Genomic DNA, 19,100 nt, shown 5'->3' with positions numbered 1-19,100 from the left:
ATTTGAACCCAGATATGTCAGATTCTAAAATGTGTATCCTTTATAAGATACCAGTGTTTTCTTTATTAAACTATCTTTTGGTTTGGGGAGAAAAATATCCAGATAATGCCAAATGTAGAATTTGAAAATTATTTGACGTTGTAATGAAAAAGCAACTGCATTTAACCTATCTCATAACTTCACAAAGCACAGATTCATACTTCCAGAACAGGTTGCCATGTAAAAGCCTTATATTTCTAGTCTTTGTTTTTTTTTATGCCTAGTAATTCACTGCTCTGCTGAGTCCATGATACCTAACCCATGCGTCTTCTTCATTTCTTCATGTCTTAATGTCTTTACCCTCTTCCTTATACACTTGCATAAAGCCTTGGATTTTTTTTTTTTTTTTTTAAGAGATAGAGTCTTGCTCTCTTTCCCAGTGGCTATTTATAAATGTTATCATAGCTCCCTAGAGACTCGAACTCCTGGCCTCAAATGATCCTCCCACCTCAGCCCCCACTGTAGCTGGGACTAGAGATGTGCACCACTGTGCCTGGCTAAGTGTTGGATTCTTTTAGAGCTCAATGCTATGCGGAAGTTGAGGTTCAGAGGAAAGATCCCTTCTTCAGATTGTAATGAAAAAGCTTTGAGGTAGATAGTTGATAGATTCAGGTAATAAATATCCCTTGCTAACACTGTAATATAGAAATACGATTACTCTTTCCCCTTGATTATGGAATGCAAGTATAAAATTGTTCCCATGCGTCAATACAAGCCACTCATAAAGGGACCTATTTTACACTGTATTTTGTAGGAGCAATTTTATTGAAAGTGGGCATGATTTGTAAACTGAAAGTATCTTTCTTTTATAGTTGCAATATTTGTTTATAGGTTAGCATTTTGTATTGATATTTATACAGCAGAACTGTCAAACTCTGCTGCCACATATATTCTAGTTCACACAGATGTGTTTCTTTTCTCATCCTTTTTCAGGTTCTGATCCATTTGTGCTAAATGTGAGAAATTCTTTTGTAACAAACAAGCTATTTTAATAGTAGATAGTATTCCTGAATCTGTAAACATTAAAAAGAGACTATCATATCCTTTTTCGCGAAAGAATGACTTTCTAGGTCAAACTGCAACCTACTGAATGGCACACGCTGAGTCCTCTCTACATCTTGCAGAGCTGATAGATAATATGTCTAACACATAGAATGCTTGGCTGCTCTTGCATTTGGATGGCTAAAGGGAAAATACAAAACACTATGCATCTTTCTTGTTTAGAGGATCAAAAGACTAGGTTAATTCTACCACTTAAAAATTTATCAGATAAATATCTGTCAATCACAAAAAGTTATAGGACTTCTGCTTTTTAGTCTTGTCAGCTGGTTCAAATGGGTCAGATGTGAGCTAGTGGTAACGAGAACTAACATCTTAGTTAAGACAAAACAAAACAAACCCCGCTGCCCCCAAAACCAGGAGTCTCCACTCTGAATGTTCCACCTCAATTTCTTCAGTCCCTCAAAACTCTCAGGGACTTGTAAATCTTTCTCAGGCACTATGCATTGCTTTCTTTCTCATCCAAAACTTGAGAAGAATTTGGATTCACACAAGGATGATAACTGGCATCTATTAACTATAATTGAAAAAGTTCCAGGGTATCTAATTTTCTAGGTGTTAGATGTTAATCATTAGGGTTGTACAGAAACCCATGCAGGTTTTTGTCAAATATTTCATTTGCACACCTAGGTTAGCCAATTTCCCCACGCTGAGAGAGATGGGTGTGGCATGTATTCACATATGAAGATGTGCCAGCTTAGCACAGAGTGTCACACAATTGCTTAACATCTCTCTAACCGAACATCTAGGTTGAAATACAAGAAGATGTTTGAGAATGCTATTTTACTTGACTTAAATATTTGGTTTTCTTTTCTTTTCTTTTCTTTTTTTTTTTTTTTGAGACGGAGTCTCACTCTGTCACCCAGGCTAGAGTGCAGTGGTGCAACGTTGGCTCACTGTAACCTCCACCTCCCGGGTTCACGCCATTCTCCTGCCTCAGCCTCCCGAGTAGTTGGGACTACAGGTGCCCATCACCACGTCCGGCTAATTTTTTGTATTTTTAGTAGAGACGGGGTTTCACCGTGTTCGCCAGGATGGTCTCCATCTCCTGACCTCGTGATCTGCCCACCTTGGCCTCCCAAAGTGCTGGGATTACAGGTGTGAGCCACCACGCCCGGCCAAATATTTGGTTTTCTTAAAGTCACCAAATGGTTCTATGGGCAGAAAAAAAGACAAAAGAAAAACTACAGACCGTTCATAAAGTCATTCAGAAAATATTCCAAGTTAAATATTTAGTAACATTAAATCTTAGATTATGGAAATTTACATTCTAAAAACTATATACATATAAATTTATGTATATAATTCCAGCAGGAAGTAAGGAAGGTCTGATCACCAAAGCAGAGGAAAAAGTTTATGCCCAAGTGATCATGAAAAAGTGATTGCACTCAGAAGAGGAAACAGGGTTTGGGCTAAAAGTCAATAACTATGTATTAAATATTATGTCATTTGAAGAGATTCAGAAATGCATTTGTGTTGAGCAGTGACTGACGAAGACAGTGTTAGTAGTAATGTTGGGAAGGAGAATCTTATCTGTATCTGACCCCTTTGAAAATTAGAGATGTGCCAGATTTGATGGTTTCACCATTCAGATTCCCCCTCTCTGCACCATACACTTCAGGCCAAAGGTCAGGATGCAAGTTCCCATTGAAATCGTCTTTAAGAATCGAGGGCAGAGGAACAACAGGAACACAATAGGGTCCACCAAAGCCCCGGTCACACCTAGGAAAGAGAGGGAGTGGAGAAAAGACATTTGTCACGAGTTCAAAGAGCCATATTTATTTTTGTGTTGCAAAGAAAGAAACTGCCAGTTTTATTAACTTACACACAGTGTCCAGCATCACAAATCCCTCGTCCTGAGCACATCCAAGGGCACCCTGAGGCCAGTACAACATTATCAATCGCCCAGGAATCAGCCCCCACAGTGTAGTTGGCCTGAATCCATCTGAACCGGGTCCTGGGAGAACTAACCAAAGAAAACACACCATTGGTTTGACGAGCAACCTTGAAAACACAAGGACATTTATTTTAATTCCCTTTTCTCTTCAAAGTGCCTTCCTCCAGAGTCCAGTTGTCTCTTCCTTGACGCACTTTATCTTCCTACTAAGTAGTAGGAAATGCTGTTTTCTCTTGACTTATCAATAGGAGAGTAGAAAGCATGTTGTTTATATATTTCACTTTTTTTTTTCTCATGTAAGAGTCTACAAACACATGTGTGAAATGGAAAAGTTATTTTGAAATATCCACTTGTTTTGTTTTTGAAATACATGCAGAATTTTAGTTTTTGCTTTCAGACTCTTATTGCTATTCAGTACTGGGAGGGACTGAAGGTGATAAATATGAGGAAAACTTGGAGTCTGACAAAATTCTGGCAGGGAGGTCTCTACTTTACTGTCCCGGAATCGTTTCTGAGAGTAAATGGAAGCCCTTGATACTTCTGCACTCTGCTTTGGTTCTCGAGGTTCTGGCTTTCTAAAGCTGAGGTCTAGAATGAGTGATGCATTCTCATATTTTCTATTTATTTGCAGTCTGTGACTTGGAGTATCTTGGGTCACAAGACTGCTTTATCCAGAAAGAGATGCAGACTTACCAAACAACAGTAACAGTCCCTGACTTAGGAAAAGTTTGCATAGAAGTGTGTTTGTCTATTATGTGGAACGTGGAACACAGTCTACTTGAAGTAGAATTTCAGCAGCACCATTCTAAGTAGTACTGTTTCTCCTACACAAGTTCTCCAAGGATGTGACACAGCTGTCGGCATGGTGGCTTTAACATGGAAACCTCATCACAGCACCACTGTTTAACACCCATCAGTGGTTCCCCAACACGTGCACTGTCAAGACCAAACTATTTATGATGACATACATGGCTCCTCCATTGTCTGCCCTCTTTTCTGGCTCTAGACCTCCTACTTCTTACCTCACAATTATATTCTGGCAACACTGAACACTTGAATTTCCCCATCCACTCATGCTTTTTCTGGCTTCCTGGATTTTGTTTTGGCTTACGCCAGGACAAATGCCCTCTCGCTCCCCTCTTCTCCTGGATAAGCCCTACTCAGAGTCAGCTGAGACATCAACTCCTTTAGAAAGCTCCCTCCAGTTCTCCCCAAATGAGTTAGGTAGTATCCTCCTGTGTTTCGATAATATCTCTGAGTACTTCCTCTGGTATCATATTATAGCATAAATAGCTGCTTAGAGGTTTGTTATCCTAAATACAGTGATGTGCTGTGTAACGACGTTTCTGTTGATGATGGACTGTGTTTATGACAGTGGTCTCATAAGATTATAATGGAGCTGAAAAAAATTCTTATTGTCGATTGACATCTTGATGATTCTGACCTTGTGTATGCCAAGGCTAATAATGTGTGTTTTTGTGTCTTAGTTTTTAAGAAAGAAGTTTTAAATGTTAAAGTTCTCAAAATATTAAAAGCTTATAGAATAAAGATAGAAAGAAAACATTTTTGTACAGATGTACAATGTGCTTGTGTTTTAAGCTAAGTATTATCACAAAGGAGTCTAAAAGTTTTTAAAAAGTTTATAAAATGAAAAAGTTATAGTAAGGTGAATTTATTATTGAAGAAAGAAAAATATTCTGTTTTTAAATTTAGTGGACCCTAAGTGCATAGTGTTTATGAAGTCCATAGTAGTGTACAGTAATATTCTAGGCCTTCACATTCACTCACCACTCACTCACTGACTCACCCAGAGCAACTTCCAGTCCTGTAAGCTCTGTTTATGGGAAATACCCTATACAAGTGTACCAGTTTTTAATCTTTTATACCATATTTTTATTGTACCTTTCCCATGTTTAGATATATAAATACTTGGAATTATGTTACAATTGCTTACAGTATTTAGTATAGTAAAATGCTGTAGAGCTTTGTAGCTGAGGAGCAATAGGCTAGATCATACAGCATAGGTGTGTAATGGGCTAAACTATGAAGGTTTATGTAAGTTCACTCTATGATGTTCACACAACAATGGAATTGCCTAACAATGCATTTCTCAGATGTATCACCATCGTTAAGTGATGCATGACTTTAATATATTTGGATCCCGGCATCAGCTTATTCATTTAGTACCAGAGTGCTTAAAAACTGTAGATATTCAGTAAGTGTTTGTTGAATTAAAAAAAAAATGAGTAAATGAGCTACAAGTAAGCACTATTTAAAGCTTTAGCAGTCATAGGAAACTATTTTAGGCTAAATACTAAAATGTTTTGGCTTCCTGAATTTTCCCTTGCCACTTGGTTGTAAATGTCTGGATCAGGTTTGCACCAGGAAAACAGAAACCACTATAAATTCTTAACACAGAAAGAAATTAATGCAAGGAATTGGATGTATAGAAAGTGGCAGAGCAGAGAAGCCAGTAGAAGCAGTGAGGAAACCAGAGTTTAGCAAAGTCAGGAGGTCACTTACTATGAGTCTAAGACTGGAGGGACACAGGGAGGAAGTGTTGCTGCTGGTGCCCAGGGACCAGGGTCACCTGGAGGGCCACCCAGGGGAGCTAGAGCCACAGAAGTTGGCCAAGATGCAGTTGAGGCAGAAACAACGGGGAGGAACACCCTGATTTATCCCTTATTTCTCCCCTCCTTTCTCCTGCCAGTGTCTGACAGCAGATGTAGGAGGCTGGGAAATGCAACCTGCCATTCAGAACAGAGCACAGGAAGGGAGAGGAAAAGATCTTGGGGGGTGCAGTCCCAGGAGGTAATCAGTCACCATAGTACCCGTTAGTTCCTAGAAACATCCTCCAATGATCCAAATGCCTACGCCACAAAAGTGGGAGCCTGCTGTAAGTCAGCACAACTCTTGAATGTGATCTGAAATGCCGGGGAGGGGAAGACAGATGCAAAATAATATGAGCATTCCAAAGGAACCAACCTTTTGTTCATATTGTGGTACTGAGATGAAAAAAAAACTAAGGATACTCTCCAATATGTGGTAATTTCACATACTGCTTAGTGTGAATAAGTATCAGTCTGGTTTACGGGCAGAGACTTATTTTTACAAGTTTAAAAATGGAATCTGGTGGGCAGCCTTTATTTTAGCAAAAAACAGAAAAGTTCAGCCTTGTAAAACTTTTGGTGCTCTCTAGCCACATTTAAAACTTGCAACGCAAAGCACCCTGCACTTTTTTCTTCCTGGCATTTCCATGCATAATTATCATGAAAGAATAATAGAATACCTAGGCAGAATCACAATTATTTTCAAATTAAGTGACAGGCACCCAGCGTTCTGATATGTAGCCAAATGACAATTCTCACATGGTGGAGAGTGGAAGGTAGACAGTGATCCGCTTCCAATTCTGGAATCTTTCCGAGGTGTAAATTGAACTTTCCGTGTAGTGCAGACAGCCAATGGTTGGAGGAACACACTCTTCAGTGACAAGATGCCAGTCCTTGCCATTGTTCAGAGAATACTGGAGCTGTACGCTGTGGGAGCTGCTGAAAGGCTTGCTACAGCCCATGCTCATTTCAAACTGCAGAAAGGTAGATGCTGACACATGAAAATCCCAGGTCTCAGCATAACGAGGTTTTCCTGAAAAAAAAAAAAAAAATGTCAATGATAGCATACATGTGTGTCATTTTCTTATTTGGTGTTTATGCTTTATAATAAACATTTTCAGTAGCAAACAAAAATCACGGTGTATCTTTAATGCCCCATATGTGCTTTGACTTTTCTTCTTATGTTTTCTGTTTTTATTTGGTTACCACAGATTTCGAAATATGGAAGGCTGCTAATTTGAAAAGCATTACCACCTTGGAAAGGGCTAACATAGTATCTTTAAAATACTGATATATTACAGTTGTATATATTTTTGTGGTTACATGTGACATTTTGATACATTTATACAATATGCAATGATCAAGTCAGGGTAATTGGGATATCTATCACTTCAAACATCTATCTTTTTTTAAACATAGAGTCTTAAGTCTACAAGGTATGAAACATAGGAATGTCTTCTCATCGATTTTTTTTTGCTCTTCTTTTAAGAAACCTTACTCATATCATTCACGTTCTGTGAAAGACAGTTCCAACAAAAACCATCACTAGGATCACCAAGTTGTCTTAGGACAATAAAACTTCCTTTTTTTCCCTGAGAGCCACCCTCAGCATGGGTAATTAGGCACAGTTTTGCATTAGAAAGTTTCCTCCTGAGTTTTAGTTAATTTAGTCCTCTAGTTAATCAAATATTCTCCTTTTATTTAGTGATAATCTATACCTATGTTTTCAGTGAATATCAGAGCAGTATCCATGGAGAGACAGTCAATATCAACTTGACCTCCTTGGATTCGATACCAGTTGGCTTGCAAATCTATGGAGCCATCAAATTTGTCTTGAAATCCAGTTTGAGAGCTGTCATTCATTCCTATAAGAACATCATCCAAAGCCCACTGGGCTGAATGCTTCCCTGCAATCAGATGAACAAAGGCAGTTAGAGAAGGTTTGTTACATAGCAATATGAATATCTTCATGACGGTGATTTTAAATCAAATTGTCTAGAAACTGAGAGCAAATTAAGAAACACACAGTGCAAGGTGGGTATGGATGCTGCATGACCTAAAAGCTACCAGAAAGCTGGAGTGAGCAGTAAGTTACCATGTTGCGGCTGCCACCATCGAAACGCTGTTGCAGGTGTCTTCGCCTCCTGTGGCAGGTCAATGGAAATGATCTGTGGTTCCAGGAAGGACATGAAGTCCAACTCTCGAAGCAAATGCCAGAGTATCCCATTGTCATTTGAATACTGAACAATAAGCCCTGAGTTAAAAGACATAAATCCAGTTACTTGGACACTTTCCTAGAGGGAAGGAACAGTATTTCTTAAATGGTGAGACTGCAGCAACCTCAAATTGTGTCTCCTAGAATAAGAGGGCATATTCGTGTAACTTCCAAGGAATGAATTAGTGGACCCGAAAGCTCATCAATTTTTTGACAGTTTCTAATGCACTGACTCCCAGGAAATGAAGGAAAAAATACATAAGCTCTTATAAGACTACTCAGCTTTGTATGAGTGATGAGTAAGTTGGTAAGGGGAACATAAAAACCCACTATAGATCATGTATTTGAATTTTAGATTCTGTTCTGAACATTACAAAATCTCATATCATTATTACATATTCAGAAGAAATATCTCAATCTCCCTGGCAAAAAATCAAGTAGCTCTTTGTTGCCGAAGCACAGAGCAGTAGGCACTAACTGGTCTGAAATTCTATTAAGCAGAAAGATCCCTTTAATCGCACTTCACACTTTGTCAGACCTTGGTCAGTGAAGCCTAAGTGAAACCAAATTATTAAGTGGCAAAGCAGAAAGGTTCACGCCTCTCCAACGTTAGTCTGACTTTTGTTTCTCTGTGTTACCTTTTCCCCTTTTCTTGTCCCAGTCATCCATGCCCCTCCACTGTCACTAGGGTGATATGATCCAGGGAACTGCACATGAACGTGTAAGGGACCTCATGTCCCTTCTAAAAGAGGGTGCAGAGAAAGCGTAATGTTGAATGAAAGGAAAAAGTTGCTAAGGATGAAATTGTGGGAATCAATTGTGTACACGTGTGTGTGTGTATAACTAGGTAGAAATCAGTGCCCGTATTAAGAATAAGACTGTGCCAGCCTTTATACCCCCTCTTTGGTAGGAGGGGATAGAGTGGTAGAGGGTATTGATCTAATTGCCTATTCCATAATTTTTCTAAGACTGGCACTGCATATTCATAATTACGACTAGGGATACTGAACCACTTTTTGAGTATTCATAGAAATTATGCTCAGTAAAGTTGTTATTTTCATTATTATTATTACTTTTTGAGACAGGGTCTCACTCTGTCACCCAGGCTGGAGTGCAGTGGCATGATTACAGCTCACTGCAACCTCTGCCTCTCTGGGCTCAAGTGATCCTCCCACCTTAGCCTCCCAAGCAGCTGGGACTACAGGTGTGTGCCACCCCGCTTGGTTAGGTTTTGTACTTTTTGTAGAGACGGGGTTTTGCCATGTTGCCCAGGCTGGTCTCAAAATCCTGGGATCATGCGATCTGCCTGCCTCAGCCTCCCGAAGTGCTGAGATTAAAGGCATGAGTCATTGCACTCGGCAAATTCTTACTCTTTTGGAAAATTATAATTTTTTTTTGCTATATAGAACCTTTCTATTTCTCTATTCTTGACTAACAAGAATTTCCTCAACCCTTTATCATGTTGGATAATTATTTTAGTGTCAAAAATATTACAATAAAGTGTAGTGCTAAAAGAATGCTGTTTATGGCTAATTAATTGCACGTGGAATTATTGCCACTACATCTGACAAAGGATGATGCCAGGAACAAAAATGACCAATATGCTAAAATCAGAAATCTCAAGATAACCAAACCTACTGTATTTAAAATAAAAGAACTCATCAGACTGAAGGAGAGGATGAAAATCTGTTCACATAACAGAACTCTTTGGGGAGAAAGCATGCTGTATACAGGCGTGGGGATGAGGGTTACAGGTTCTGTTGACTAAGGTGAGACCCACGTGTTGGGAAAGGGACAGTCACACCAAAGTTCATGAAGAAAATGGAAGCAAGGCTGTTTGTCTTTATTCTAGTCAAGTTGAGGAATGTGTGGCATAAGCTCCAGTCTCCAAATTCCGATGTTGCTCAAGATATGTCCTATGGGCTTTTTAGTGTGATGTTGGATGTCTGAGGGTGCAGACACATCACAATTCAGGTTTTCTTGTGGTTACTAACTTGTATTAATATGGTTTAAGTTTACAAGATGAGAGAGAGACTGAGACTGAGATTACTTAGTTATTTTGGGGTGACCTAATCAGAAGGTAGATAATACTAGAAATGAAGCATCATGAGATAAACTGTCACTGGCTAGTCCTTTATAGTGCCTTCGACTCAAAGTATGGTCTGAGACCAGCACCTGCATCACCCTGGAATAGGTTTTATAACCTGTGATGGTTTAAAAAATATGTCCACACATTCTTTGACACTCCTCCCTTCAAAAAGTGGAGCTTAATTCTCCTCCCTTTGAGTGTGGATAGTCTTAGTAACTTGCTTCTAATGCATAGAATATGGTGGAAGTAATGGTGTGTAACTTTGGAAACAGTCATAAAAGGCACTGCCATTTATTCTTTGCTCCCTCTCAGATCTCTTGCTCTGGGGAAAGCCAGCCTACATTTAGTAAGGACATTCAAGCAGCCTATGGACAGGTCTACAGGGTGAGAAACTGAAACCTCTTGCCAACAGCAGAGAAGAACTAAAGACTTTTGCCAACAGCCATGTAAGTGAGCCATCTTGGAAGTAGATCACCTAGCCCTGGCTAAGTTTTCCAGTGACTTCACCCCTCCTGCCTTTTGTCTTGACTGCAACCTCACCAGAGACCCTGGGCAGCACCAATTAGCTAAGCTGCTCCCAAATTCCTGACTCACAGAAACTGTAAGATAACAAATATTTGATGTCTTAAGCTACTTAGTTTTGGGATAATTTGTTATGTAGCATACCACTCCAATCCTACTAAATCTAAATTTGCATTTTAACAAGCCTCCCAAATGACTCAGGTGCACATTAAATTATAAGAAACATGGCTCAGGAGGTTCATACTTCATTTGGTTCCTGCCTTCCTCCTCATTAGCTTTTTAAGGAGTGTCACATACACCTTCAGGCCTAAAGAGATGAGACAAGGTGTAAAGAGATGAGGGCCCCAGTTCCAAAGGACAAAGAAGGAGAGCCTCCCAGATAAGAATGAGAGGGTCGAGGAATGCAAGAAAGGGAAACAGCAATATACATATCTCATATCACTTGCTGAACCTCATTAGCCAGGTCATCTAACACACTGTACATCTGAATAAACCAGGCCCTTTAACTCATCTACCGAGTGTTTAAGGCATGTGAAACACTTCTCTTTTTAAACAGCAGCTCCATCTGCGTTCTGCCCAGTCTTACTGAAAATAGCATAATTTTGATTTTAATTCCAAATATGTAAATTGATGCTTCAACTTGAGTAAGTAAAGAATCTCTACTTTCATCACTGGAAGAGATTTGTTCAAGGATTTAAGCAGATTTACATTTTAACAACCAGTTTTCAATAAAAGGCTAAGAAATGCCCATGGGATGTGAATTATATGGCCGGCACTGAGTTTATGAAAGTGGCTCAAGACTAGCTGAGAAAAAGTTGCTTGTTACTAAAAGGATACTGAGGGCAATGTGCATCGCAGGGCAGAAAATAGCACTTGTAAACAGAAGGTCAATACAGAGCAAAGACTCCTGTCTATTATACGATAAGCAGATGCTTTCTATTCTAACTTGCTTAGGATTTTTTTTTTAGGTCATACATAAATAAGGGTATGGATTTGTAATTTTCAGAAGGGTTATACACAAAAATTTCCCTTATATTTCAATGTATCAAATGTCACTTCCTTGGTGAGCCCCCACCCAAACTATTTTTGAGTCTAAATCAGCACCTCCCACTGCATAAGTTTACTTTCCACCTCACCAGGCTATTTGTTTCTGTCTAACCCTTACAATCTAACATTTTCTTGCTTATTTCCTTTCTTGATTGCTTACTACCTGAGTCTTCTCGCTAGAATGTAAGTTCCCCTGAGGACAGGGATTTACCCTTAGGTGGTCATTAGTGCTCCACTGGTTCTTCACCCTCTAGTGCATGGTAGGTTTATGCTTCTTTTCCCCTTCACTACACTTTCTCTTTCCCTCTGCCACATGGCTGGCAACATCCAGAATCTATGCGGCAGCCACCTCACTATTCTAGGTGCTGGAATGAGGACCTCGGGTGACCCATGAAGAAAATGTAGCACAGGGAAGAAATCATTTTATTTTAGCCCACTGGTATTTAGAGGTGTATTTATTATTGCAGCATAACCTATCTCATAATGATGGACATATCTGTCTTTTGGTGATACTGTATCAACAAAAGCACCTAGAACAATGTCTGGCTTAGAACAGATTCTTAATAAATATTTATTGAGGAGATTAGGGAATGCAAAAATGGTCTATAAAACTTTCTATACTGCTTCAGTAAATAGATGACTTGGATAATTACTAGACTAAAAGTGCTGAGATATTCAATAAAAGTTATTAAAGCTTTCAGTTAGTGATAAGATGGCCAAGGAAATGGAGAGCTGATGAACACAGCTGCTGGTAGCTCTACTGACTAAAAGGTACCGTTTAAGCCAATGTGTTTTACACAGTCATACTGAGATATTAACAAACTTAGAAGGTGCAAACTCTTCACATGTTGCTGAGACCACGGTTTGGTGGAGGAGACATCTGAGAAACCTATGAATTTTGTGCAAGGAGTCAGTTCACATTCAAGGTCCCCTAAGGAATTACATCATATCTGTAGAGCTCCTAGAGGCCACCTATGCTTCAAGCCTTTGCATTTCTTTCAGAACTGAATCATTTGAGGCTGAAGATGGTATGAGTGCCTAGGGAGGGTGGAGTTCGGCACAAGGAGAGAAGCAGTATAGTATGATGGTTATGGCATAAATTCTGGAGCCAGCGTGAGTGCTTTGAATCCCTGCTCATCCACTTATTTAGTGCACGATCATGGGCAGGTTACTTGACCTTTCTGTGCCTCAGTTTCTACATCTGCAAATAGAACTAATTATATTATTTATGGCAAAAGCGTAGGCTGGAGATAAAATGAATTAACACCAGTAAAACGCATGGAATAGTGTCTTGCATATAATAAGTCTCAGTAAAAGATAACATTTATTATTGCCAAGAACTGCTCCTCCTACACAAGGATTCTGGTCTGCCCAGAATATAAGTTCATGGGCAGAACTAGACTTTGATCTGCATTCAGTAATGCCCTGTGCAAACAATTCTCTAGCTTCCGTGCCAAATGTAAGTCTCTGATATTGTTTTAGGATTTTTTTTGTGCCTCCCTATGGATAGTATAGACCAATAGGGTTTCCTAAAACAAATGCCACTTTGATTCTGCCTACACCCAGAACAGACATGATATATTTCAGGCCTAAGGATCTGTATAAGAAATCTTAGGGATCATGGCTCTGTGCAGCTGCCGATTCTACAAAGCAGAAGAGAAGAGAAGGAATGATTCAGGGTATCAGTTTGCAAAATTCTGGCCAAACTTTGGGAGGAAAAAGGACTAATCTGCCAATAGTAACTGTAATTTCCAAGGAAATATAGCAGCTTACCTTCATTTCTAGTTCTTGGTTTGATGCAGGTAATACCTGAAGTTTTGCTTCCAATTTGTATATAAAATTGAACGAGTCTGGGGAATAAAAACTTCAGTTTACTTACAAATAAGAGTTCAGAAGAGTTTTAACCATTTGCATTTTGATACTTTAGGAAAAAAACCTCCTGTAATTATTAAGTACTACTTTCAAACTCAAAGGGCATATGACAAGCAGAAAATACATAAATTATAGTAAGCTAATTCGGTAACCATTTAGAAAAAGTTAATTAATATGACCATTCATTTTATTCTGTAATAATGATCTAAACAAAAGGAAACTGTTGAATATCACTTCATTGTGACAGTCTGTTATAATGTAATGGAATTACTAAAATGGAAATTGAAATTCCTTAAATCTAGTTAACACTATCATTGGAAACTCAAGATGAAGATTTTTCTTTTTATTATACTTTACGTTCTGTGATACATGTGCAGAAAGTGTAGGTTTGTTACATAGGTATACACATGCCATGGTGGTTTGCTGCATCCATCAACCCATCATCTACATTAGACATTTGTCACTCAGGCTGGCGTGCAGTGACACGATCTCAACTCACTTCAACCTCTGCCTTTTTGGCCCAAGTAATCCTCCTGCCTCAGCCTCCTGAATAGCTGGAACTACAGGCATGCACCACCACACCCGGCTAAGTTTTGTATTTTCAGTAGAGACAGGGTTTTGCCATGTTGGCCAGGAGCTAGGCTTGAACTCCTGACCTCAAGTGATCCACCTGCCTCAGTCTCCCCAGGTGCTGGGATTACAGATGTGAGCCACCGCATCCAGCCGAGATGAGGAAAAATCTAACTTAAGAAGTTGAATACCATTATTTGTTTAGAGTCAGATAATTACCTGTCAGTTGCTGATTTAGACTCACTTGGCTAAATTTTTCACAGCTGGCCTTCAGTCAGTATGATGTAAATTATGCCTCAGTCCATAGCGACCGACAGAGAGTACCTGCTTGACAGGCACACCTCTGAGAGAACAATGCAGATGGAAAGGGATGGAAATTGAAGGCAGAAAAAATATGACACAGGACCCCAGTTTTGTGAGGAGATCTAAAAATTTTAAACATTTTTTTTCTATTTCTTTTGTTCCACTTCTCAAATAATTTAATTGCTCTTTTAAAAAGCAGTTTTATTTTAGGTGTACTATTATTTCCTTTGATCTTAAAAACCAAACAGTTCTTTATTTTACCAGTAGGTGTCAGTGTAGGCATTTAATATTTCTGGGCACCATTTTCAATAAGTGAATACAAATCAACTCAGATAAACGAGGATGCATCATTTTCGGACATAGAATGTAAGGTTGGAAAAATCTTTGTTTCACACAGCACATGCTAATAATAATACCAAACGGTTTTCATAATAATATCAAACTTTAGAAAATCAAGCTGGCATACCGTAGACACACAGGCCTTGGTGATGACCACACATGGATTCATGAATTGCGGCATGGTTTTTGTAGAAACCACCTATTTTATTGCAAAGCTAAAGTCATCTTCATTTTTACATATCATAATCTATATACAGAAACATTATTGTATAAATTCTCAGTAACAGAGCAGAATGTTTTACGTTAGACCACATCGTGTGGTAAATAATATGTTTGTGAAAAAGCGTACTAGTTAATACTTCTTACCTGATGTTCCTGGTGTCCAGAGGGACCGTCCTGGCTTCCCTTTTCCCAGGGCCGTTGAAGTACAGAGACTTGCCATCGTTAAGTGTTCCACAGCCAGTTCCAACCTGGGCGCCTGTTATCTTGTACCACAGAGGGCTGAGCTTCCCCTCAAACCTATCGAACATCTCATTGTGATTGGGGACATTTGACACACAAGTTCCTTGTGCCGCTTCAGAAAAAAAATAGAGAGGAGAGATGCTTTGTTGGAATCATCAAACATGAGAAGGTTTATTCAACACATGGGCAAAGGAAGAATGTCCATATGGATTAACACTGGGGAGAGAGGCCACATGAAAATTTGTATCTCATAACTGTCGGTCTGAAAGACAGCCATCACTACCATCATCCAAAACACTATTCTGCCTCTCTAAGTTTTTATTTTTTGATAGAGACAGACATTGGGAACCATACCTTTTCACAGTTCCTGCTGCTTAGGATTTGTGTAAACTGAGCAACAGATTTCATTCACAATAAAATCTGCTCATTTGTTGTCCTATTCTAGGATCAATAGGGGCAGTCAGTCTCAAATTAAAAGAAAAACCCTTGAAACTGTGAGGGACAGCACTCTCCATAGAAGGCCTGCAACAACATATGTTTGTCTTTGGTCATGTGCCAGATGAAGGCTGGAATACTGAAAAGCTGGGAAGAAGCCTTTTGAAGTTGTCTCCAGGAAAAATTAAAAAAAAAAAAAGATTTTGAAGCTTATAATATTTTCTCCAATTTTACTCTTTAATCTCAGCTCTTTTCATTTTTGCTTATAGCAACATCCAAAGGTCACTGTTGTCAGAGATACTTTTCTCATAAAGTACTCTTTTGGCAGACTTGGGTTTATCATAAGATGCATTTTTATTTTAAATGTGTAAAATTACATTTCCTATAGATAGCGACACAGTGGGCTCACAGAGGCCACGTAGCCATGCAGCGTGTAGTTAAGAGCTTCAGTTTGGGTTTTGGAGAATGACTGCCAGGGTTTGATACTCAGCTCCAGCAACTCCCAGTTACTGTGCCTCAGTTTCCCTAAATATAAATAGAGCTTACGGTACTATGACAGAGTTATTGTTAGAATTAAAGGGGATGAAATAAAAAGAACCTCGATGTCTGGCATGAAGTAGGATCTCAAGCAATATGAATTATTACTGCTATGAATAATAAATCCTCTTTAGGAAATGAAATTTGTATTAGCATGTTTCCTTTCTGGGGCAGCTCAAAACTACAAAATATCCTAGCATCTCATGTGCCTGGGTTGCGAATTCCTACAATTCCTAGACTTAAAGAAGAATAAATTCAGAATTTCTTTCTTTGGGAGAACAGCATGAAACACAGCAACTAGAGATGACTATTTTACAATAAAACCCTCAGACACATGTATTTAGCCTTACCAGTATACCCCAGGTCACAGAAACACACTCCTGAAATGCAGTCCCCATGGCCACTGCAGTAACTGGGACAAGGCTCGGATATGTACACTCCATCTAAACCAAATGGAGGCACGTTTTTCTGTGAGTTGCTCTCCTGGATCCATCGGAATCTGGTCTTGCTGTTGGGAAAAACAACACACCTGTTTCTTATACTAACATCTCATATCAAAGCACTGGAATATAGAAAAATTCAACAGAGACTTAATATTTATTTCAAAGTCATGTCTGCTTGACTGCACTTAACCTTCATAAGGTGTCTCTCTCTCTCTCAGACCTTTTTTTTTTTTTTTTTTTTTGAGATAGCATCTTGCTCTGTCACCCAGGCCGGAATGCAGTAGGGTGATCTTGGCTCACTGCAACCTCCGCCTTTCAGGTTCAAGAGATTCTCTTTGGGAGGCCGAGGTGGGCAGATCACAAGGTCAGGAGATTGAGACCATCCTGGCTAACCCTGTCTCTACTAAAAATACAAAATGTAGCCGGATGTGGTGGCACGTGCTTGTAGTCCCAGCTACTTGGGAGGCTGAGGCAGGAGAATTGCTTGAACTGGGGAGGCAGAGGATGCAGTGAGCTGGGATCGTGCCACTGCACTCCAGCCTGGGTGACAGAGTGAGACTCTGTCTCAAAAAAAAAAAAAAAAAAAAAAAAAAAAATTCTCATGCTTCAGCTTCCACAGTAGCTGAGATTATAGGCATACGCCACCATGCCCAGCCAATTTTTGTATTTTTAGTAGAGATGAGGTTTCACCATGTTGGCCAGGCTGGTCTCAAACTCCTGGCAAATTCCTGGCTTTATGTGATCCGCCCACCTCAGCCTCCCAAAGTACTGGAATTACAGGTGTGAGCCACCATGCCCAGATTGATTTCTTTTTCAGCATAAATGTTTGAACATTTTCTCACCTTCTGCTCTTTTAGTAATAAAATCCAGAAAGATATTCCATTATTTTACTTAATTAATACTTCACCCTGCTATCACGCTCAGTTTATGGATATCTGCAGAAGAGCCTGTTTGGGAACGTTTGAAACAATCTCTTTCTTAGGACAGATAAGGGAACTCTGGCTATTTGCTGTCGACATGCTTCAGGCAGGGAAGAGTTAAGTTTGTACTAACAGCTCTATTCACCTGTGCCTTCCCTCCCTTCCTCTTCATCTCTCATCTTTAAATCACAAATGCCAGTTTTAACTGCCAATGAACAAAAGAAGGACCTGGTCCCAGTACTTCAAAACCCTGGAACACTAGTGGGCCGGGCTACTGCCCAGTTCTTCATCTCCTAGAACAATAGTTTTGAGGTTGCCAAACTAAAATTTGTCCCAATTGCTTTCCAATTTTTAAAATACATCTTTTCTTTTCCAACATATGGAAACACACACACACACACACACACACACACACACACACGCACACTCCTGTGATTTCATACCAGGGAACTATCTCTTCCTTCTCAGTTCCGCTATAATCAAAGGATGAAAATGTATTAGTATATCTACATTCCAATTTATTTTGCTGCCAATATTTATAGACTTTTGAGTTAATCCAGCTTCTTAGTACACAAGGATAAATAATCTTAAAGATTAATGAAGACTGTTAAAACCATAGATGAAGACGGCTCCCTCTCCCCTCTATTATTGTGAGGATAACATGGCAAGATCAGAATGGATTTCTTTTTGGCTCTTCAAGTGGCTTTGGAAATTTGGCAGCACTGAACCATAACCTTGGCTTTTTTCCCCCCTTCATTATTTTAAGTTACCTACTCATGGCAACTTTATAAACTGTAACTAGTAATGTTGTTTATTAGGTTTAAAAATTTTCGAGATAATTGCCTAGTAACATAAGCCCCAAGCCCCAGTTTCAGTGCAAGAGGAAGGTAAACATATAAATATATTTCCTTTGGAGCTAATTTGAAATATATTGGTCTTATTCTTTTTAAGGTAAAAAGAATTGAATTAAAGAAGTTTAGAAAAACAAAGCAAAAGCAAAAAAAAAAAAAAAAAAAAAAAAACGGTACAGTTGTCTTAGTGTCACGGACCTTGGGAAAATTCCTTCCCTTGGAGCTGTAAAATTATTCAGCCTCTGAAGGTATCTGTCCTCTTGAAGGAAGTAAAGGGAAATAATGAACACCAGCATTTGTCAACTACTCTTAAGGAAAGTGTTAAGGCCTCTATGCCTCTTCCAAAAGATAGATTGCATGTCTGTGATAAATGAGGAAAACATGCCAATTCCCTAATACAAGCCCTCTTGGATTAGAAGTCATGCTTGCTTCTTCTTTTTTATGTTGCTATGATAGAACCCAGAGAAACATGGATCCACAGCATCTGTGGTAAGGGAAGTAATGAAAGAGAAAGGAAAACTTCTTTCCCCCACCCCAGGCTCTTTCACCTGGGCAAGATGAGGGCATCTCCCCATCAGTTGCCCCATTTCATGGAAGAAACCAGCTCGGATTTGGGCCCAGAAGCATTCAGAGGGTTGAAGAATCCTAAGTTTAGGTAGAATTTTAGAAAAAGTTTTGGCAATTTGATACTGAATGAAGGACAAGTGAAATCCTTTGACCTGTCTCTGATTCTTGGGCTCTTACAGATTTTATTATAAAAGAATCAAGTTCCAATTTGGCCAGAGTGAGGAGGTATCCTTGTTTGCAGTTATAGGTCCTAAGGCTCCTATAGACCCAAGAAGCAGAATGCACTGTTACATGTTTGAGAAGGTAAAAGACCCCAGGAGCTCA

General features: G+C 39.3%; 1 protein-coding gene across 1 annotated transcript in view; it reads right to left on the bottom strand.

The window, feature by feature from the left end:
• RELN (reelin) overlaps nucleotides 1-19,100 on the bottom strand; it is a 521,571-nt gene that overhangs the window by 90,645 nt on the left and 411,826 nt on the right. The window contains exons 29-36 of the mRNA XM_030933242.1: nucleotides 16,346-16,503; nucleotides 14,928-15,135; nucleotides 13,251-13,327; nucleotides 7,700-7,858; nucleotides 7,323-7,511; nucleotides 6,364-6,637; nucleotides 2,924-3,064; nucleotides 2,643-2,820 (exon numbers count right to left, since the gene is read on the bottom strand). Of these exons, the coding sequence (XP_030789102.1) occupies nucleotides 2,643-2,820; nucleotides 2,924-3,064; nucleotides 6,364-6,637; nucleotides 7,323-7,511; nucleotides 7,700-7,858; nucleotides 13,251-13,327; nucleotides 14,928-15,135; nucleotides 16,346-16,503 (1,384 nt within the window). The remainder of the gene's footprint in view (nucleotides 1-2,642; nucleotides 2,821-2,923; nucleotides 3,065-6,363; nucleotides 6,638-7,322; nucleotides 7,512-7,699; nucleotides 7,859-13,250; nucleotides 13,328-14,927; nucleotides 15,136-16,345; nucleotides 16,504-19,100) is intronic.

This window comes from Rhinopithecus roxellana, chromosome 6, assembly GCF_007565055.1.
Source record: "Rhinopithecus roxellana isolate Shanxi Qingling chromosome 6, ASM756505v1, whole genome shotgun sequence".
In the NCBI taxonomy this organism is placed as follows: Eukaryota; Metazoa; Chordata; class Mammalia; order Primates; family Cercopithecidae; genus Rhinopithecus; species Rhinopithecus roxellana.
The sequence above is the reverse complement of the archived record's forward strand: the minus strand, read 5'-3'. Positions and strand labels throughout refer to the sequence as shown.